Source organism: Oncorhynchus gorbuscha, linkage group LG10 (genome assembly GCF_021184085.1).
Source record: "Oncorhynchus gorbuscha isolate QuinsamMale2020 ecotype Even-year linkage group LG10, OgorEven_v1.0, whole genome shotgun sequence".
Classification (NCBI taxonomy): Eukaryota; Metazoa; Chordata; class Actinopteri; order Salmoniformes; family Salmonidae; genus Oncorhynchus; species Oncorhynchus gorbuscha.
This window is the reverse complement of record NC_060182.1, coordinates 39513773-39536603: the sequence shown is the minus strand read 5'-3', so window position 1 is coordinate 39536603 and position 22831 is coordinate 39513773. Positions and strand designations below refer to the sequence as shown.

At 40.5% G+C, this 22831-nt stretch overlaps 1 protein-coding gene across 2 annotated transcripts; it reads left to right on the top strand.

Moving 5' to 3' along the window:
• Positions 1-13194: 13194 nt before the first annotated feature.
• On the top strand, positions 13195-21692 carry LOC124046070 (homeobox protein Hox-C6a-like). 2 transcript variants are annotated; one of them, XM_046366047.1, is made up of 3 exons: positions 13195-13696; positions 20041-20208; positions 20700-21692. In XM_046366047.1, exons 1-3 carry the CDS (start codon positions 13639-13641, stop codon positions 21005-21007), a joined length of 534 nt encoding a protein of 177 aa, XP_046222003.1. In that variant the 5' UTR covers positions 13195-13638; the 3' UTR covers positions 21008-21692. The 2 variants fall into 2 exon arrangements, with proteins under 2 accessions (XP_046222003.1, XP_046222002.1); XM_046366046.1 differs by lacking the exon at positions 13195-13696 and having other exon boundaries at positions 19158-20208.
• The last annotated feature ends 1139 nt before the right edge of the window (positions 21693-22831 follow it).

Here is a 22831-nt window from a genome sequence, read left to right as displayed (position 1 = left end):
GATCCCTGGCATACTTATGTATGTGTTTCTCCCTCTTCACGATGAGTTATATGGATGCAAATTAGTTATTTTGTAGTTTTTTTACTTTTCCTTACAACATTTACATTCGGCAATATTGCATTTAGAAAATGTATCTTATACGTGATCTCTGTATGCGTGATCTCTGTTTAAACGCATGTTTAATGGAGTAGGCTATAGGCCACTTTAGATAATTTATTTGATTAAAAAAACGGATTTGATGTAATCTCCTAACAAAAGCATAGACAAACAAATACACATAGGCAGACAGGGCAAGGTACCACAACACTTAACCAATGCCAACTAATCCTGTAAATAGAATTCAAATTCACAATGGACAAATAGTTGCCATTTAAAATCGTAAGCAAAATGTAACTCAACAATATGTTCAATGTTTAATGTCATGACAGCAGTGTGACTTCCGAGGAAATAACATTGACTAGCAGGCCCACATGTAAAACACATTTTATTGTTCTTTTCAGTTTTTTTGTATTATACTTCATTGTCATTTGTGGTGAAGAGCCAAGACAAGGATATTTAGTTCTTACTTCAGATATGATTTTGGTAGGATTACTAGGGACATGCAATCGTTTTAAATCCTTAATAAAGATGCTACCTAAACCTGGGGAAATTGCAATAGAGATTTCTAAATAGAGATTTCATATGATATTGTTTTTATAGTGTTATATTAACGTTATATTATTAAGTTATGTATTATTTACCCAATATATACCTATGCTTGTTTAAGACAATTTGTGAGTCTTAGGAAGACAAAGTTAGCTAAAAGCCAAGTAACCGATTTGGCAAGATTGTACCAGGGCACTACCTACTAAAACAGATATTTGCCTTTTACTGAATTTGTATTCCATAATAACGGCACTGCTATGTTTAGACTAAAACCTATATTTCCCCCAACAACTAAAACTGCCTATAGAAAACTTACATGACTGTATGATAATAATACCTGCTACAATTAGCCTACAACGATTTTAAAAAGTAAGGCGTGTTATTTTAATGTGCTGGTGATAATACCGTAGTTTTTTTTGCACTGAATATAATCTTAATGTACGTCTTGTTATATTATTGATGTGAACAGTATGCTCGTTTGCTGGTGTTTCTCACGTGAAAGACGGAATTGTGTATCTCCGCCATTGTTGTTAACGTAAAAATACGAATAAACAAGATGGCTCACCATCGTACCTCTTCTTTTATGGCCGTAAGAACTTGTGGACTGAATGACTGAGCATGTCTAGGCTACTGTTTCTATGCTGTCTGTCTACGCTACAGGGAGCAACCCACCATATACATACAGTATCGATGCCCTACAAAAGCATTTTAGATCAATGAGACAAGGTCGATTGTTAGAGTGCCGATAGCCATTAGACATTAGATCTGATGCAACTATTGACACTCATGGTAACATTTGACTTGAAGTTGCACTTGCAGCCTAGCATATTATTCCATAGTGTGCCTCGTCGACGACCAGAAGCTTCTGTCACAGGGCGACTGCAGAAGTTAGGCTATATGGAATGCAATAGAATACCACAGTTGACTTCTTTCACAGTGTAATGGTGGAAACAGACAAGTCTGCACCCCATTAGTCACTGATATAATTACAACGTTGTTACATATAGTTACAATGTTATCACCACAGCAATTGAAATTATCAGTTGCTATGCCGTTTGTGGCTACTCAATGTGACCAAAGTAATACAACGATCTGATGGATTCTCAAATGACTTAGAAATATGTCACTCCTATTACAAATCGTTTTAAGAGATAGTTATCCAGTATCATGTACAATCAGATTTGTTGTTTTGTAGGTCTGTTGGAGACAGTCAACAATCTCAAAACAATTGTCTAATGTTATTGATATCAGTTGAAGCTGTATCAATGAGTAACTATGTCCTGTTCAAAAGCAATCATACTATTTAATGACAAGTTGACATTTAGTCTTTGACGTGACCTTATATGAAGTACATCCCTGAAATTAATTATGAGGCACAATACTAGCTTTTTTAGGATAAGGATAATGTAATGTAAATGTAATGTAAATGAGAGCCTTTCCTATGATTTATATAAATTCTTGTAATGAGTAAATGGTGAAGTTTGCTTCAGGGGGGATTATAATGGACAAAGGTATGGGCCTGTTTCCCAGCACACCCTCTCTTCCCAGCCATGTTGTAGCTGCAGCAGAACATGTCATATAGTGGTTGACCATTAGGCGGTGCAAGCCAGTAGTTTGGCCAATGATGCCTATGTGTGTACATTAGTACAAAACTTAAAAGAAACAAAGAACACTTATGCTCACTGCACTTACTGAGGTTAAATATTGTCTATGGCCTCAAAGCCTTCATCAGAGATTTCAAATAGATAAACATTAGACACACTCACACATTCCTACATACACTGTCTATACAAAAGTATGTGGACACCACTTCAAATGAGTGGATTTGACTATTTCAGCCACACATGTTGCTGACAGGTGCCTAAAATCGAGTGCACAGCCATGCAATATCCATAGACAAACATTGGCAGTAGAATGGCCAACTGAAGAGCTCAGTGACTTTCAACGTGGCCCTGTCATAGGATGCCACCTTTCCAACAAGTCAGTTCGTCAAATTCCTGCCCTGCTAGAGCTGTCCGGTCAACTGTAAGTGCAGTTATTGTGATGTGGAAACGTCTTGCAGAAACAACGTGGTAGGCCACACAAGCTCACGGAACGGGACCAGCGAGTGCTGAAGCGAGTAGCTCGTAGAAAATCGTCTGTTCTTGTTTGCAACACGAGTTCTTAACTGCCCCTGGAAGCAATGTCAGTACAAAAACTGTTAGTCAGGAGCTTCACAAAAGGGGTTTCCATGGCAGAGCAGCCGCACACAATCCTAAGGTCCCCATGTGCAATGCCAAGCATTCGCAGTAGTGGTGTAAAGTTCACCACCATTAGACTCTAGAGCAGTGGAAACGTGTTCTCTGGAGGGATGAATCCAGTGTGGTCGGTGCCATTGAGGGAGGACAAAAACAAATTATTGAGCATGTTTTACAGTATATTACAGTTTTTAATAGGACCGATGGTAAAGGCAAATTACCCACTCCCTGCCGGATCCTTACAAGGCACCCGACCTTCGTCCTCGATATCTCCGTCTCTTTCTCTTGCGAATGACAGGGATGAGGGCCTTGTCGGTTGTCTGGAGTAAATCCCTCATGTCCGACTCGTTAAAGAAATAATTTTCTTTCAATACGAGGTGAGTAATCGCTGTCCTCATTTCTAGAAGCTCTTTTCGGTCATAAGTGACTGTGGCAGAAACATTATGTACGAAATAAGTTACAAATAACACAAAAAGACACACACAATAGCACAATTGGTTAGGTGACAGTAAAACGGTAGCCTTTCTCTCCCGCTCCATCATTATTATTTTGTACATAATGTTACTGCCAACATCTCTTATGACCGAAAAGAGTTCTAGAAATCATGACAGCGATTACTCCAGTAGAATGGAGGGCCAGACGGATTACCAGGACGTGTACTCTGAGCATGCGCTGACCAACTGGCATGTGTCTTTACTGACATTTTCAACAGCTCCCTGTCTGAGTCTGTAATACCAACATGTTTCAGGCAGACCACCATAGTCCCTGTGTCCAAGAACACTAAGGTAACCTGACTAAATGACCACCGACCCATAGCACTCACGGCTGTAGCCATGAAGTGCTTTGAAAGGCACCATTATCCCAGAAACCATAGACCCATATCAATTTGCATACAGCACCAACAGATCCACAGATGATGCAATCTCTATTGCACTCCACACTGCCCTTTTACACCTGGACATAAAGAACACCTCTGTGAGAATGCTATTCATTGACTAGAGCTCAGTGTTCAATACCATGGTGCCCTCAAAGCTCATCACTAAGCTAAGGACCCTGGGACTAAACACCTCCCCCTGCAACTGGATCCTGGACTTCCTGACGGGCCGCCCCCAGGTGGTAAGGGTAGGTAACAACACATCCACCACGCTGATCCTCAAAACAGGGCCCCTCAGGGGTGCGTGCTCAGTCCCCTCCTGTACTCCCTGTTCACTCATGATTGCATGGCCAGGCACATCTCCAACACCATCATTACGTTTTCTGATGACCCAACAGTGGTAGGCCTGATCACCGACAATGATGAGACAGCCTAGAGGGAGGAGGTCAGTGACTTTGTCGTGTGGTGCCAGGACAACAACCTCTCCCTCAATGTGATCAAGACAAAGGAGGTGATTGTGGACTACAGGAAAAGGAGCACCGAGCACGCCCCCATTTTCATCGACGGGGCTGTAGTGTAGCAAGTTGAGAGCTTCAAGTTCCTTGGTGCCCACATCAACAACAAACTATCATGGTCCAAGCACACCAAGACAATTGTGAAGAGGGCACAACAAAATCTATTCCCCCTCAGGGGACTGAAATGATTTGGCATGGGTCCTCAAAACGTTCTACAGCTGCACCATCGAGAGCATCACTGTCTCTCAAACATCTCAAGGATGATCAATGGAAGCAAGATGCACCTGGACTCAATTTCGAGTGTCATAGCAAAGGGCCTGAATACTTATGTAAATGTGATATTTAATTTTTTCATGTTTAATACATTTGCAAAAATGTCTAAAAACAGTTTTTGCTTTTTCATTATGGGGTATTGTGTGCAGATTGCTGAGGATTTGTTTTATTTAATCAGCTTTAGAATATGGCTGTAATGTAACAAAATGTGGAAAAAGGAATGTGGCCTGAATACTTTCCGAAGGCACTGTACATAAACAAACAATTGAGTTACAGGAGATGTATCGCCACTCACTACCCTCAGAAGAGGTCAGGTTTACAGACTGCTTCTCACCTTATGGTTATACAGACTGGTTTCTCAGAGACAGCAGTGACTTACTTCAGATTTATGTGTGACCACGTGTGGAACATTGGAATTTAGATATTAACTCTGCGTTTGGACCATTGGGTTATGGACAGGGCTGTACTGGCCTTCTGGCATTTCAGGCCAGTGGGCCTGTCAAACTGTATTTGTTCTTGTGCAAAATTATCATTAACTGGATAATAATGGGGGCCTCAAGGAAATAAATTGGCCAGTTTCAGGGCCTTGAGGAAGAATGGGCCGGGTTTTAGATTTTTGGTCCCAGTCCGCACCTGGTTTTGGATGAAGGTCTACATGGTTCTATGAATACAGCGACTGAAGGTCCAACAGTAGGAAAGCAGTCATCTTTGTTCATCAGTGGTTCAGTACATAGAATCATAGAAAATAATAGTACTGGTTCATTAGAAACGGAAATTCTTATTTTTCTCTGCCCCCCCCCCCCCCCCCCACAAGCACACTCTCTGCCCCCCCCCACAAGCACACTACAAATTGAGAAGAGCACAGGGTCAGCCACAGTGTAGCATGCCAGGAGCTAGGTAGGCGCAGGACTCAAACCTTTGGCCTACCATCATTGTGTATGCATGGGGTGAATGGGTCATAAACTCAGCAACAACAAAAAAATCCTCTCGCTGTCAACTGTGTTTATTTTCAGCAAACTTAACATAAATAAACATAAATATTTCTATGAACACAAGATTCAACAACTGAGATATAAACTGAACAAGTTCCACAGACATGTGACAAACAGAAATGGAATAATGTGTCCCTGAACAAAGGGGGTCAAATCAAAAGTAACAGTAAGTATCTGGTGTGGCCACCAGCTAGGTATTGCAGTGCATATCCTCCTCATGGACTGCACCAGATTTGCCAGCCCACTCTTTCACCATGGCACCTGCAAGTTCCCGGATATTTCTGGGGGGAATGGCCCTAGCCCTCCCCCTCTGATCCAAGAGGTCCCAGACATACTCAATGGGATTGAGATCCCGGCTCTTCGCTGGCCATGGCAGAACACTGACATTCCTTTCTTGCAGGAAATCACGCACAGAACGAGCAGTATGGTTGGTGGCATTGTCATGCTGCAGGGTCATGTCAGGATGAGCCTGCAGGAAGGGTACCACATGAGGGAGGAGGATGTCTTCCCTGTAACGCACAACATTGAGATTGCTTGTAATGACAACAAGCTCAGTCCGATGATGTTGTGACACACCGCCCCAGACCATGACGGACCCTCCACCTCCAAATTGATCCCTCTCCAGAGTACAGGCCTCGGTGTAATGCTCATTCCTTCGACGATAAACGCGACTCCGACCATCACCCCTGGTGAGACAAAACCTTGACTCGTCAGTGAAGAGCCCTTTTTGCCTGTCCTGTCTGGTCCACCGACGGTGTGTTTGTGCCCATAGGCGACATTTGTTGCCAGTGATGTCTGGTGAGGACCTGTCTTACAACATGCCTACAAGCCCTCAGTCCAGCCTCTCTCAGCCTATTGTGGACAGTCTGAGCACTGATGGAGGGATTGTGTGTTCCTGGTGTAACTCGGGCAGTTGTTGTTGCCATCCTGTACCTGTCCCGCAGGTGTGATATTCAGATGTACCGATCCTGTGCAGGTGTTGTTACATGTGTTCTGCCACTGCAAGGACGATCAGCTGTCCATCCTGTCTCCCTGTAGTGCGGTCTTAGGTGGCTCACAGTACGGACATTGCAATTTATTGCCCTGGCCACATCTGCAGTCCTCATGCCTCCTTGCAGCATGCCTAAGGCACGTTCACACAGATGAACAGGGACCCTGGGTATCTTTCTTTTGGGATTTTTCAGAGTCAGTAGTAAAGCCTCTTTAGTGTCCTAAGTTTTGATAACTGTGACCTTAATTGCCTAAGCTGTTAGTGTCTTAATGACCGTTCCACAGGTGCATGTTCATTAATAGTTCATGGTTCATTGAACAAGCATGGGAAACAGTGTTTAAACCCTTTACTATGAAGATCTGATAAGTTATTTGGATTTGAACTAATTATATTTGAAAGACATGGTCCTGAAAAAGGGATGTTTATTTTTTTGCTGAGTTTTATACTGCAGTGTTGGAGACAACAACAACAACAGGAGAAGTCTGTTTCTCCCATATCTTGATAAATATCATTTTTGTTTACTATGAGCAAATCTGGTAAGGTGGCTATCATACATTGTTGTTCACCTGCCTTAATCTAATTTTCTAAAAGAAAGATTAAAGCACTTAAGCAGAGCTAGGTTTTCAATTTTCTTAGCAATCTTCCCAGGCAAAAGAACGTAGGGCGGTGTGACTAGAACACACACACATACACTGCTGTTCAAAAGTTTGGTGTCACTTAGAGATTTCTTTGTTTTTGAAAGAAAACCACATTTTTTGTCCATTAAAATAACATCAAATTGATCAGAAATACAGTGTAGACATGGTTAATGTTGTAAATGACTATTGTAGCTGTAAATGGCTGATTTTTTAATGCAATAACTACATAGGCGTATTGAGGTCCATTATCAGCAACCATCACTCCTGTGTTCCAATGGCACGTTGGGTTAGCTAATCCAAGTGTATCATTTTAAAAGTCTAATTAATCATTAAAAAATTATTTTGCAATTATGTTAGCACAGCTGAAAACGGTTGTTTTCATTAAAGAAGCAATAAAACTAGCCTTCTTTAGACTAGACAGCATTTGTGGGTACAATTACAGGATCAAAATGGCCAGAAACAAATAACTTTCTTCTGAAAGTTGTCAGTCTATTCTTGTTCTGAGAAATGAAGGCTTTTCCATGCGAAAAATTGCCAAGAAACTGAAGATCTCGTACAACGCTGTGTACTACTCCCTTCACAGAACGGCGCAAACTGGCTCTAACCAGAATAGAAAGAGGAGTGGGAGGCTCCGGTGCACCACTGAGCAAGAGGACAAGTACATTGGAGTGTCTAGTTTGAGAAACAGACTCCTCACAAGTCCTCAACTGGCAGCTTCATTAAATAGTACCTGCGCAGACACTGGACAGAAGAACTCTGCCTAGAAGGCCAGCATCCCGGAGTCCCCTCTTCACCGTTGACGTTGAGACTGGTGATTTGCGGGTACTATTTAATAAGTGACCCTAAACATTTGAATGGTAGTGTACACACACACAGAAACACACACACACACATGTCACCAAAGAACTGATTAAACACACTGTTTTGCAATGAAGGTCTACAGTAACCTCAACAGCACCATGGTGTAGCCAGAGGACAACTATTTCACATCTTTCTCTGGTTATATGGGCTTCAGTATAAAACATAAGAGGCTTGTGATTCTCACCCCCTTCCATAGACATACAGATTAAATTATGACAACTTCTGGAGGACTTTCTCCAACCTATCAGAGCTCTTGCAGTATGTAACATCTTGTCCATCTAGTACTGAAAGCATATGCTACAGCTAGCTAGCACTGCATTGCATAAAGCAGTGTTTCACAAACTCTGTCCTGGGGAACCCAAGGGGCGCACTTTTTTGTTTTTTCTTGCCCTGCACTACACAGCTGATTCAAATGATTAAAGCTTAATGTTGAGTTGATTATTTGAATCAGCTGTGTGGTGATAGGGCAAAAAAACAAACCGAGTTTGGGAAACACTGGCATAAAATGTGTTGAATAGTTGACTCAAAGAGAGAGAAAGACAATAGTTGAACAGATTTGAATAAAATAATATGTGCCGAAATAAAGGATATGCAGCAGAGAAAGAGAGTGAGAGTGAGAGAGTGAGAGAGTGAGAGAGAGAGAGAGAGAGAGAGAGAGAGAGAGAGAGAGAGAGAGAGAGAGAGAGAGAGAGAGAGAGAGAGAGAGAGAGAGAGAGAGAGAGAGAGAGAGAGAGAGAGAGAGAGAGAGAGAGAGAGAGAGAGAGAGAGGGAGAGAGAGAGAGAGAGCTATATTTTGTTGTATTTTTTATCTTTCTTAGTTTACCTTTCAATTACCTTTCAATTCAATGCTATTTCTGTTAGCTTGCTTTCTATGGCTAACCAACACGCCAACTCTTCCAAGTCAAGGTAAGCTTTCAATTTTATTAATGTATTGACATCGGGGCCACCGGTGTAACTGCTAAACTGCTTGCTGCACTCTTTACTGCGTGATTGTACACATGGATTGGATTGTGGGTATACTAACACCAGAGATGTACAGTATTCTGTTACATGTATTTGAAATATGTATTATAATTTCTTCTGAGTATTTGTTATGTTGTGTTACACTGGGCTAAACTACACTCCACTGTATTTTTTAACAAGATACTTTCGAAAGCTGTAATTTGTATTTTCGACATACAAATTCTTTATAGCATTTCACAGTTTTGTGGCCCCCTTTCACCTTACAATGGTCTCAAAAATCTGATGGCACTATGGTATGATAAGAGCTTCTACTAAATGCACTAAATCCAAATGTAATGTAAAAATTAACAATTGCAAAGCATGCTGAGTATTACTCTAATGAGCTCTACCCCGAAAACAAGGGCAATGACAATACCCAGTGTGCTTTGCAATTGTTCATTTTCACATCCTTTTACATGTTGGTAATTTAGCAGATGCTCTTATCCAGACTGACAGTGTATTCAACTATGAGAATGTTGTTGCTGTTTGCAGGCCATTTGCAAATGTATTATTTGTGTTTTAAAATGCAAATGACATGTATTTGAATTAAAAACAATACTTTGCAAAAGCATTTTAGATTTGATTTGGATCCTCTTTAGGGTATTTTGTAGTTCTATTTTGTAATTGTAATTTCATTGACTATAAAGTTAATATGGTCACAACGATGTAGGTTGTGTAGTGGTTAGCGGTTATGGTATGAAGGTTTAGCTTGGAGAGATTTATGCGCCTGGACACAGACAGCTAGTTTGTTGTGCACTGAAGTCCACAATCGAAGGGAAAAGGTGAGAGGAGGAGAGCACGTGGCTGCATTGAAAGTGAACCGTGTGTGCAGGTGATCAGCGGTGTATTCATTCCGCTCCAAAACATTTTTTAAACAGAGGCACATGAAACGAAACGGGACCTACCTGAATTTGTCCAATAGAAACTCTTGTTTAATGATTACACTCAGCTAGGTGCAGGCAAGAGTATGCAAGGCGGTATTGAATGGGTCACTGTCTGTCACCTTCATTACTAAGTCAAGTTGTCTCTTGACCTGTGCACCTACGTTTTAAACTTTAATTCATAGGCTAGGTTGACGAAACGTCATGATGGGTATAGGGAAAATGTGAGTATAATGTAGTATTCTAAACCTATCGATGTTACATTGACCTGGGTGAATGGAATATGAATGACAGTCATCCAATATGCTGTAATAGAAATAAGGCCTTGCTCATAAAAAAATCATCATCCCTAACATGTAACGGCACAAGCTGTCACTGACACACACACACACACACACACACACACACACACACACACACACACACACACACACACACACACACACACACACACACACACACACACACACACACACACACACACACACACACACACACACACACACACACACACACACACACACACACACACACACAAGGGTTAGTTTGGAGCTTGGGGTTTTGGCCCTTTGCTTTTGTCACTTCCGTATTCCCTATTCTGCACATCCTATTGGCACACAGCTCTGCCTATGACTGTTCCACTGCAGCTTTGGTACTGTCTGCGAGGAATAGGAACCGCCCCTCTCACCAAAATGTGTTTAAGGCTTACTTTTCACAACAGAAGTACTATTGTAAGAGGTATTTGGGCATATCCTGTGAACGAGAAACCTGGCTATCTTGAACTATATGTTACATGTGATATTTAGTTAGTCACTGTGAAGTCAGCTTTTATTGTGACTGGAACGCTTGGTATTGGAGCAGAATACAGCCCATGAAGTCGGCATTTCCCATTGATGTAAACAAACCCCTTACACACTACACCACAGTAAATATGCAATGTGAGTCATTGGATCTATAAAATGATACAAGGTATGACTTGTTTGACATGGTTTAGAGACAATGAATTGCTTATTCCAATTAGCCATACATTCAAAATATTAGGCTGAGATTTTTCGTTAGGAGTCAAGAAACAGGCCACATTCCTCAAAATCTATGACAGGATTTTGTACATTTGAACTGGGGAAGTAAACCACAACCTCGATGATAGCTATTGAATCACATAAGATTACACTTTGTTTACCTTAGTTAATCGCATGTACGTCAGCTCAATAAATATTGGGTCTGAAACAGAAAAGAAACAACTGCCCAAAACTCAAATTTTGTTCGAAAAGTTATTCAGTCATTCAACATGCTTTTTAAACATTCTAAACGGATACTTTACGATGTATTTGCTGTGTTGATATGTAAATCGAAATCAACTGAAGAAGGAGGACTATATTTTAAAGTGGGCCTATATAGTAGACTACTCTTTTTAAAGAGGATCTTTACAAAGCTGTCGCATTTCTTTCTAGGATCAAATACAATTCTCGAATGAAACAGCTATTGATTAAACTTACCCACGTTTGAATTTTGAATCTATTCTCTCAAATCAGTGTAACATCTTCTGGATTATCCATTCCAAACATATCACGAAAATATAGGCCTATTGGTGTCTGAATTTTTCGTAACCTACTGCCTAAATGGCTCGTCCTGAAGTGAAGTTATTTTAAAACTCTGTTTACCTCCTTGTAGCTTAGTAAAAATACAGAAAGTTTCCGTGCAATTAACAATTATCTGAAAGCGTTGACTGACCGTGCGGCTTTTGTGTATACTTTTAACAGAGGGTTGACATTCTCGTTTAGGTTTAGTGTACCTGCTGTAAACTTTATTGGTGGTATAAACGGAGCTAGCCGTTTCCGGAAACCCAGGGTTTCTCTTTTTATCATGTGCAATGTCGACTCGTCCTGCTACACCGGTACACCCAGCCCAAACTGCTACACCCAGTATGCACGTACAAGATGCAACTTGCCTCAGTGTATGTATATCATTTATGTATATCTTAATCATAGCTGTGGAATTCAAAATATGATCTATCTTTATCATATATCATAGAGAGACTAAATGATTGCCTACTTTGTCTATGCTCAAAGACAGGATTCGACCGATTTGGAATGACAATAGAATTGAATCAAATATTCAAAAGGAATAGGCTAGTAGACCTACAAAACAAACATGTTTTTCTCCGATATCAAGGCGTATTCTTTTGAATAGCGCTCGTAATTTAATTGAAGTGTCACAGCATCTGGGCTTGATCTTCCCTCGTCGCTCATCTTAATTCTAACCATTTTTAAATGACAGTATCCTAATAAAAGAGGTTTGGCGACACTGCTTTTGCTGAAATATAACTAGCCCTGTCGGTTTTGCAGTTATGCGATTTATTGCAACGTTCTGTCTAACTTTTTCTGTCTAACTTTTGTAATGACTCTTTAAAGCTTTCCACGTATATATTATGTGTGTTGTTGGTGGATGAAAGGCTTAAATCTGTAACATTTAGACTGTTTTCAATATTCCTGAGAATATTAAAAAACGATAGGCTATTGTTTTCACACTACATAGGTCGTTGTCAAATAGCGTGGTTCCTTTCGAGGTATGAAGGTGAACTGTTTCTATAACCACATATTTTCTATACGTTTTTTTTTCAACCAAATTATAATAGAAATGTCTGCATGACATGAATTATAGTGTCGTCACAGTGTCGTTTCTGTAAATATGAAATATTGTAGGCCTGCTCATATCTTTGAAAACATAGAGGAATCGAAAGAATTGAACCTGAGCATACACATTCATTCTAGTAGGCCTATGTTCTTATTATATTGAAGATGATGATGATGATGATTGAGGGGAAAATTGACTCAAATTATCTCTATTCACCTAGTGTGTGTGTGTGTGTGTGTGTGTGTGTGTGTGTGTGTGTGTGTGTGTGTGTGTGTGTGTGTGTGTGTGTGTGTGTGTGTGTGTGTGTGTGTGTGTGTGTGTGTGTGTGTGTGTGTGTGTGTGTGTGTGTGTGTGTGTGTGTGTGTGAGAGATTCATGGCCAACAGTCATATTGGTGGATCAATTGAGATGTTGATAGATAAAGTAACATATGGGGGAATGCTGTCATATCATTGCTTTCGTTTTGTTCTTTATAAAACCCCATATTTAGGCCTAGAGAATTGTATCCTCAAGAAGGAGAGAGACACATTCTAGGGTGTGCAACACATTCCTAGTTGTGAAATTTACAGCTGAGTAATAAAAGTTTACGACTCAATCCATTCAGGGATTGGTTGCAGCGAGCCACGTGGCACACCCGCTCGGTGAACATGAACGTTATGCCTTTGTCTATTCCTCGGACCTCACGTAATATCAGCGGCTCTCTCAGCAGGGGCATAGAAATGATTTCGCCAATAGCGTATTTTCCTAGAGTATAGATTATACAATAGTTTAGCTTTTTGATATGGAACGCGTTTCGTCTAGGCTCCATCCCCTTCCCGACGTGCTCCTGCATGCTTCGCGGTCAGAAATGGCTTCACCACAGTCACGGTCTCTACCAGCCCCTGTCTAGAGTACACCCCAAAGGAAGAACAACCCAACGGTTGCAGAAAGAGAGATAGAGAAAGAGAAAGCAGCGGACTGTAAATTACGCGGTGTTTACCTAATTGTTAAATTCAGCTTTTTGCTCTTCCATCAATTGGCAGATTTGGGGACGTTTGCTACGCCCGGTGTAGCGGTGTAGAGGTCTATTCGTCAGCATCACCCCCATACCTTTCCGATGGGCCAGCGAGCTTGCGTCACCGTCACTATAAACAACCGGGAGAACGCAGACGCGGGTAAGAAAGCGGTTCCTTCCGTGATCCTTCCTCACTGGCTTGACTGTTAATGACCTAAACCGTATCTGTGAGAAGGAGAATTTGATACGCAATGCCATACATGTTATATGGGGTCAGATATCCTAAGTGAGGGCAAAGACATTGAATATGAATGCTATTGATCAAATCAAAGTTTATTTGTCTCGTGTGCCGAACACAACAGGTGTAGGTAGACCTTACAGTGAAAAGCTTGATTTTGTGTAGTTTGGTTGTTCGTGACCTGACCTGTAGGCTATTGTAACCTCCGTTATTTCTATATGCCTATAGTAGGCTACCTCCAAACTTTGACAGTGCGCTGTTCAGAAAATCACTGACACACCATCGAGAATTAGATTGAATCGTCAATTGTTCTAAGGTTTGGTTTGTTTACCGAAGGTAGTTTGCCTTGAGTGGCTTAATAATGTGAGGGGGGGGGGGCGTGTTGATTTGTGCTAAACAGTTTTAACCTTTGTTTTACATTCTTCCAGATTATTTATATATTACATTGAACCATGTTTTGGGCCCTCCCCATTGGTCTAAGTGGCCTTTCTTCTATGATATATTCTAAATGCTGACTGCATATGTAATTATCTATAGGCAACATTAGTTGCAAAAAAATATGGGTGAGAGTATATATATCTAATCAATGTGAAAAGTCACTGTTAGATCTTGTAGATCTTGTAGTATTATGTTCCACGCACACGCACGCACACACACAAACAAACACAATACTGTTGTTCACTGATACTAACAGTGCCCCCTTGTGCCCACCTCTTCACAGCGGAGTTGAGAGGTTGTGTGGGGGGAGTGATGGGGTTGGTGACCGTTGGTCGGTGGTTGGTAGTTATGCAGGCTATATGCCACATTAGTGAAGATACAGTTTAATACATAAATGAAATATGCGGATAGAAAGATGTCTGAACATGTCATCGGGCTCCGGAGTGGCTCCCGAGTGGCGCAGCATTCTAAGGCACTGCCAGAGGAGTCACTATAGACCCTGGTTCGATTCCAGGCTGTATCACAACCGGCCGTGATTGGGAGGCCCATAGGGCGGCGCACAATTGGCCCAGCGTCGCCCGGGTTAGGATACACCCGGGTACACCCCTGGGTAGGCCATAATTGTGAACAATAATTTGTTCTTAACTGGCTTCCTTAGTTAAATAAAAATTAAAAATAGTCAGGCACGAAGCTTGGAACATCGTCTGAAATATTTCAACTGTCACGTGTGGCATGGGAACCATGTTGAATTGATGTCTGTATTGTTAGATGGCTTAAACCTGTTATTTTCTCATACAATAATGAAAACAGCTGTACACAACAAATGAAAAAATTGAATTATATTTATTGGAGGAACACCAGCAACAGCAAACATGGTCAAAATCATAACTATAAATCATAATCATTATGATCATATTTCACAACAACAATAATTTGCACACATAGGGCAAGATCTTTAATTCAGAAATCCATGCTTAACTAGCCTAGAACTTGCGCGTCGATCGGATTGCTAAGGTTTATTTACGAGCTTTGTTACGCCTTATATACGATATTTTACGCATGAACATCATCATTGTTGGATCCGCCAATAGTGTATACTGTGGTGAATGGGACGTAGGCCCTTTCCTGTGCATATTTTGTTAAATATGGCAGACACGTGTACATTCATTTACACAAAATTAACATTGAATGCATGTTTAGTGATGGCAAAGCTGTGAAAGTGTGTGTCTGTCTGTGTGTGTGGGGGGGGGGGGGGGGTACATATTGTGTATTTAACTACATTTTTCACTATAAGTTAGGCTATAGCCTAAAGTAAAAACATTAGCTAGCAAAAATGCATATTTGATTTTTCCAAATCACTTCAGATATTGTGTGAGGCTAATTGAAATGAGACGAAGTGAATAGGCCTGTCGCAGGTGCGTTTGAGTCGTACCAGCACCTCAATGAGATTTTGCTGCAGGTCATTGAGCGGGAACCTTTTACCAATGGTTTCTTTTTGCACTTTGTCGCGTGGGGTACACCTTTTGCAGCTCTTCAGGTTATCCTTAAATGAGAGAGAAAGAGATCAGTAAAATGAAACACAGAAGTCATGTGCTGTCAATATGCGAAATATGTTTCCCCAATCCATCGTAACGAACGTTGCACTTCAAAACCTTCTTACAATAACGAGTGACCCAACTCAATCGTAAAAATCCTATGAATTTAGAATTTTCCAGATGTAAGTTTGCAGATACATAGGCCTCCACAAACACGCAAATTAAGAAGGAAATAAATGATGATTTTAAGTTTTATTGATACACATGAAAATAATGGGCATACCAAATGCCTGCAGTGTATTTTTTTCCTGGGGTTTTGAAACTTGCAATAGGACCAAGCGCTGTTCATTCAAACTTTTTAATGACTAATAAACATTGCTATTGAATCATAAATCAATTTCACAAGAAGATATTTGCTTATTAACATGATTTACGATGTGTTATTTTGTTGTTGGTCTCCTAAAACAGCCTAGTCTCTGATTAGCGTAGTGCGTAACATGAATGAAGCATAGCGCCTAGACCTAATTTGTAAATTGGCCGGAAAAGGTGAACATCATTTTATAAAAGTTTGTTCAGAGCCAGCAATGAGTATGAATTCCTCATGGTCAAGGAAGAGAAAGCTAATACGAAAACATTGCTTCCCGACCCACATGATCGACACATGTTCATCTCTGCTTCAAATTGTTAAACGTGGCAAACTGAACACTGTAGGCTAATGTAGCCTAGATATTATGTGTTAGCCTATGTTGTTACAGCTTCATATGTACACAAATTATAATTCAACCCAGTGCAGTGATGGGCTAGGCTACCATTATTAGGGCTAATTGGATTGTTCTGGAATGTCTACAACTCCTGATAATAATAATAATAATAATATTGTGTTTGGTCAAAAATAGTATTATTGTTAGTAGTAGTAGCAGTAGTAGTAGTAGTCGTCGGAGTAGTATTATAGTTAGCTACACGCATAGGGGTAGTCATAAAGTGCAACAGTGCAGATGTTCTTCTTCAAAGAAATAAAACAATTACGGGCCAAACGGTCTCTTTCCTCTCTGCTTCAAAAGCTGAGATGAGTCCACGTCATTTGTCTTGAGGGCTGCCAAAACACTTATGCCTACAGCTATTTCTCCCAGCTCACATCGCTATACCGCATACCAACAGCTCTTGTGAATTATGCAATGGAACTACCACAAACTCCATGATATGAAAGTACAAATAATCCTAGTGGCTTTATAAACAACCATGTCGAATAAGGGATAAAAACTAAGATGTTGTAGCCTACAGAGAGGTATAAAACGTGAAATACCAAAGAGAGCATATAGCGTATAGTCAAATAGTCACTGTGGTTCGCTCTCAGTCATCTCATCCGTCACAGTTGACAACACGTTGAAGTACGTGATGGTGATACGTTATGAATATTGCTGATTTCAGAAGCGCGCTCGGCTATATGGTTCTCATCAAGTGCTAGAAACCCATACTTATTTTTGGCTTAGTTGAGTGTCCGGGCGGGAATCGTAATTCTATTCGTAAAATGGGGATACAATTTATGTAGGCTTGTGAAATGCAATGTTGTGAGCATAAGGAAAGCATCTTCACTTACATAGAACATTTAAAGTGAAGGACATAGGCATGGGCCTATATACCTAGTTTCTGAGAGTTATGACGCACTTTCAACTGACTTAAATGTTGTCAAGTGGTTAACACCATAACACACATGTAATAATGTTTATAATGAGGCCAACAATATTTTTTGGGGTTTTCCTATTTGGTTTTCCTATTTGCGTCATTTTTGTCAGTCTGCGGATGTAAACATATGGCGGTTAATCCAGTGGAAAGCCTTTATTGCACAACAGACGTCCTCGTCTTTCTTTCCGTTCTAGCTTTTATTGCCTTTTTTAGAACCGACAACAGAAGCCCAGCAAAATAGACCTACTATGTGCAAGTTAAAGATTCGTTTTTATTGTAGACTGCATAGGCCTACGCGTAGACATCCCCTTGTCAAATACGTATGTCCTACATTTGTGGTTTCAATAATGTGAATTATGTCATTGTTTTCAATACTAGACGTTGTTACTATAGATTATTGAGGGGGAAAAAATCAGATCTTTAGCTAATATCGTTCTCTAACCAACGTGTTGTTATCGAATAGCTTGACGGTTGTTTGAACAATCAAATGAATCAATCTGAATGGATTTACATGCAGCTGTGTGTTGAAGCTGAAGATAGTGGTAAAAGGGTTTGCAGTAGACTATTGGTGACTGAGTTTTTCCACACATGGAAAACAAAAAGGATTCAATGTGGAATATTCATTTTTGGAATAAGAGTTTTGTCGGGTTTGTACCTCAAATTGAGTAGCCTACCTTATAGAAAGGAGCCCACTTTTTAAAATCCAGGTTGCCATTCATTGATAAATTACTCTTGTCAGTCATTTTAGACAATAGGATACCTAACGTTTCCACAGCTGACTCACGCACGAGCATATGTCCCAGGCCCCCATAGCACACAATTATAGATCTATAGCTAAAGCATTGGGCTATTTCAAAATATCCACCTCTGTGTACGATGTACAGCATACCGTCGACACTAAAATTCCATTACTACCATTAATCAATGTAATCATTTTGTGAAGTCAACTCACATAACTTATATTTAGCGCAATTTGGCACTAAACAAATACCTAACTCTACATTTCTAAGATGTGATTGTATCCGTAAAGATATCGCCTACCATCTCCATAACAGTGCTTTGTGGATACATATCCTCTGACGTAGCCTGATCAATTCTCTACTCACGGTTGGTTGCTGGGTTTTCAGGAAAAGTGTTTTACACGGTTACCACTTAGGCTAGTAACTTCAAATACAATTAAACACTAATTCTCTTTTTTTTTACATTGTTATTCTTCTTGCGTTTATAATCCAACGCATTCGTTTCAGAGGCTCAGGATGTATCGTTATGTAGGCTATACACAGAGTTATTTGTTGGTGAGCTGAGAAACTTCACTTGGTTTTATTGCCCTTCACAGAAGAGACCCTAAACGCATTCTTATCACCACCGCCCTTCCCCCCTAGCAATCGGAATTACCCGTTAAGAGCCGAGGCACGATAATTACCTTCAAGTCATGTAATGCTAATTCATACACGATGTAAAACATGGAAAGAATGTGAAAAATTCTTGCCCAGCAAAAACACAAGAACCAACAGAGCACGCGAGCTTTATGAGAGCGCTACCACTACATAAACATCTGATTTGGATACAACCTACACTGAATATGTACACAGCGGCGAGGACAAACGATACATTATCTTACATATTACATTGTACTCTTTATTGGCTTTCACAATTTTCAAATATGTGCGTGCGAACTACATTGTCCTTGTGTGTAACTGTGTTACACACACACACACGTGCACTCACACACACACACACTCACACACACACACACGCCATGCCACATGAGCAGGTAAAACATATGTATAGGTATCAATTTATCCCATTTATAAATTTACATTTAAAAAAACTCAAATGCCAATTCAGTGACGGGAATATTCTGGTTCTAGACAGCAGTTTGATATTGCAGACATATACACGTTGCTTATATATTTATATTGTCTTGTTTTCTTGCTCAGTGTGGAATGTCCAACTAACTTAATGCATGCGTTGCTATGCCCCACTAACTTAATGCATTCGTTTTCTGGCTGCATTTTTAGAGCTATAGCTGGTTAGCTAAAAGCTACAGTTTCCTTGCTCTCAATTGGTGGAGAATGGTCAGCTGACATTGTCATATTGCCTCTCTCTGGAGCTAAGCGATCAGCTATAACACTCGGGTTTGTGAGTCTTACCGGAGATTGGAAATTAATAATATTGAAACCTCAAGCAACCGTCTATTTATACAAGCAGCGAAAGGGTGAAAGGAAGGTTTTGCAAAAGTGTGATCAGCCAGCAACATATCCAGAATAAGGGAAAGGGGAAGGGGGAGCTATTGAGAGGGGAAAGTGGAGAAAAAAAGACTGATTAAGAAGTGCGGAGAGTTGAAGAAGAAGGGTTGCAGGCAAGGTATGAATTCTTATTTCGCAAACCCGTCACTCTCCTGCCATTTATCCGGTGGTCAAGATGTTTTGCCAAGCGTGCCACTAAATTCCACCACTTATGACACAGTGAGACATTTTTCGTCGTATGGGGCTGCTGTGACCCAGAATCGGATATACGCAAATCCGTTCTATTCTCCCCAAGACAATGTTGTTTTTGGGCCGAGCCGGGCATCCTATGAGTATCATGGATCTAATGTGTTTCTTCAAGACAAGGATGGAGGTCTTGCCAGTTGCAGACAAACAACAAGCCTGGGACTGAATGCACAAAACCACATTGCCCAGGAGTACAGTTTGGATCAAGCCAGAGGAGGATCGCAGGAGCAGAAAGCTAACGTCCAGATATACCCGTGGATGCAACGAATGAACTCTCACAGCGGTGAGTTTTACTACAACAAATAAATTAAGTAAATGAGCCAGTTTCACGATATATCTTAGCAACAGAGCATCTTCGTTTTTATGGCCCCATAAAACATCATTGTATCGTCTCGCCCTGTACAAGGCCTATTTTCTGAGTGTGCGTAACTATTCCAACAGTTTCCCAAAATAACGATGATATATTTAACTATTATACATTTAGTTTAAACAATTTGCATAGGCAACGTATATTTTACAAACAGATATTGGACATGCAGATTAAGTCTAATGCATGGTTTGGAGAATCGTGTTTATTTTACTGCATGCCATATGCGTTTCTACCCTGACCAGAGCTATTTTCTACATGAATTGCTCCCATCACATTGTCAGTACCTTTGTCATGATGTCTAATCTAGATTATGGTAATTGCATCAATTTATGTCAGAACAATTCACATAATGGCTTGACATAGACATGTAATCCAATACATTATGATTTCTTTTCTCTGCACAGGAGTTGGGTATGGGTCAGACAGACGCAGAGGACGCCAGATATACTCCCGTTACCAGACACTGGAGCTGGAGAAAGAGTTCCATTTCAACCGCTATCTAACCAGACGTAGACGTATCGAAATAGCAAACGCCCTTTGTTTGACAGAACGTCAGATCAAAATTTGGTTCCAGAATCGTCGCATGAAATGGAAGAAAGAGAGCAGCCTGACGTCGACGGTGACGGGAAGTGAATCGACAGGGGCCACGGCGGAGAAGGAACGAGACGGCGTGGAAGAGGAGAAAGAGGAGGAAAAGAAAGAGAAAGAATGAAAGACATTTTACAACGAAATCATGAAACTCCACTAAACTACCTAGCCATTCAAAGACCACAAACTCCCCTGCATGATATTATTCTGCTATTTGTCCCTCTCTCTCTCACAAACTCGTAGCCTTCGCGCGCGTAAAAACATGCAATATTCTGCAATTCGGATCATTTTAGGCTGGAAAAAGCATATAGTTAACTGATAGCTGTTTACTTCTGGTGGCATAATGTCCTTTGTCATAGTCATGCTATTTGTGTTGTGAAATGTGAAACATTCATCATTTCCCTCCAGATTTGCCCCATTTACACTGTAAAATATATCGTTCGGATTACTTCAGTCAATTCACATAGGTCAGTGTTGGGGATGGTTTACAAACACAATAGGGCATAAGCATTCCAAATGTGAAGGAAATGCTCAGGCATACTTATTTCGTTTGTGTTAATGTACTTGAATCTTTACATTCCCATGAATCCCATCGCAATATGACTCCTGCAAATATCCTGAAAGCTCTCACGGGGTGAACTACACTACCTAAATTGTAGATATGCCTGTATATATTCTATGTATTCCCATATATACTCTGTGAGGGCTTTGTGTGCATTATGCTGCTTAAACGGATGTTCTCTTAAGGTTGCACTTACCACTTTTTGGCATAATAACCGTTTATGGTTGCCCAAGACTACCTAATAAAAAGGGAGAAATGATACAAGAGGAATCAATCACGTTGTTTAAGGTTGTGAATTTATGTTTTGTGTATCATTGAATAAAATGTTTTCAAACCAGTTCCGTCCGTGTGGTATGTAAATCCACAAAAGGTGACAAGGTACAAATCTGTCGTTCTGCCCCTGAACAGGCAGTTCCTAGGCCGTCATTGAAAATAAGAATTTGTTCATAACTGACTTGCCTGGTTAAAGGTGGTTAAATAAAGGTCAAATAAAAAAATAGACTAAGTGGACACCTGACACCTGAGTGACTTTACGTCATATCAATATAATCCATAGAAGACATACGGTCTTTTGCACAAGTTGTGTGTTTGATTGGTCATTCGTCAAGGTATCTCATGTATGAATAACCTGTTACTTGACACATTACGGTCTAAGAAAGCACCCGTATTGTTTTTAGTCATATAGCCTATCCAATTTCCAAATGAAGTTGCAACTGAAACCAATTTGGCATACCAAAATAAACGTGACCACAAGCCAGGAAAATATGATATTGTGCTATAAAAGCTGATAGCTGGTAAAACATTTAGTCTATCGGCTTTGGTGACTGTTTATTCTGCGCAATACATTTTGGACCTATATGGACTCCTGGGATGACTATAAAACTACATTTAAACCAAATTAAGACAAACCTAAAAATAATAATGGCTCCTCGAATAGCAAACAGTTAATTTATTGTTATTATTATTATTACTATTACTATTATAGCCTACTATAGAGCATTTTACGTTTTTATTGCTTAACAATCACGTCATTGCTCGATCAGTGTTGCTCTTCATAGTGCCTCTATGGGGCACCCCGCACCCACCCTCAACAGAGGCTGGTATGCTATATGATGCTGCAAGGCAGGGGCATAATGGAGGGGGCATAGATGAGATGACCGCCCTGGCCTGCCCTATATCAGACACCAGATGACGCTCTTGTCTTAGAGTCTCGCCCTTTTCCTCACAAAGACCCCACAAGGTCCCCAACAGCCCACAGCACAAAGTTTACCGGACACGTTCCTCCTATTCATCAATATACCCCCGGGGTATCAAGCCAATGTATGACTGGCCAACATCAGCACGTGATCCTATTCAGATGCCCCATATTTGGGCAGTGCGCGTCGA

Bases quoted from the DNA above. Each gene is read 5' to 3' on its own strand.
- LOC124046070 (XM_046366046.1), top strand. From the start codon at position 19,800: ATGAATTCTTATTTCGCAAACCCGTCACTCTCCTGCCATTTATCCGGT. The intron at 20,209-20,699 runs GTGAGTTTTACT...TTCTCTGCACAG, and splicing joins ACGAATGAACTCTCACAGCG to GAGTTGGGTATGGGTCAGAC.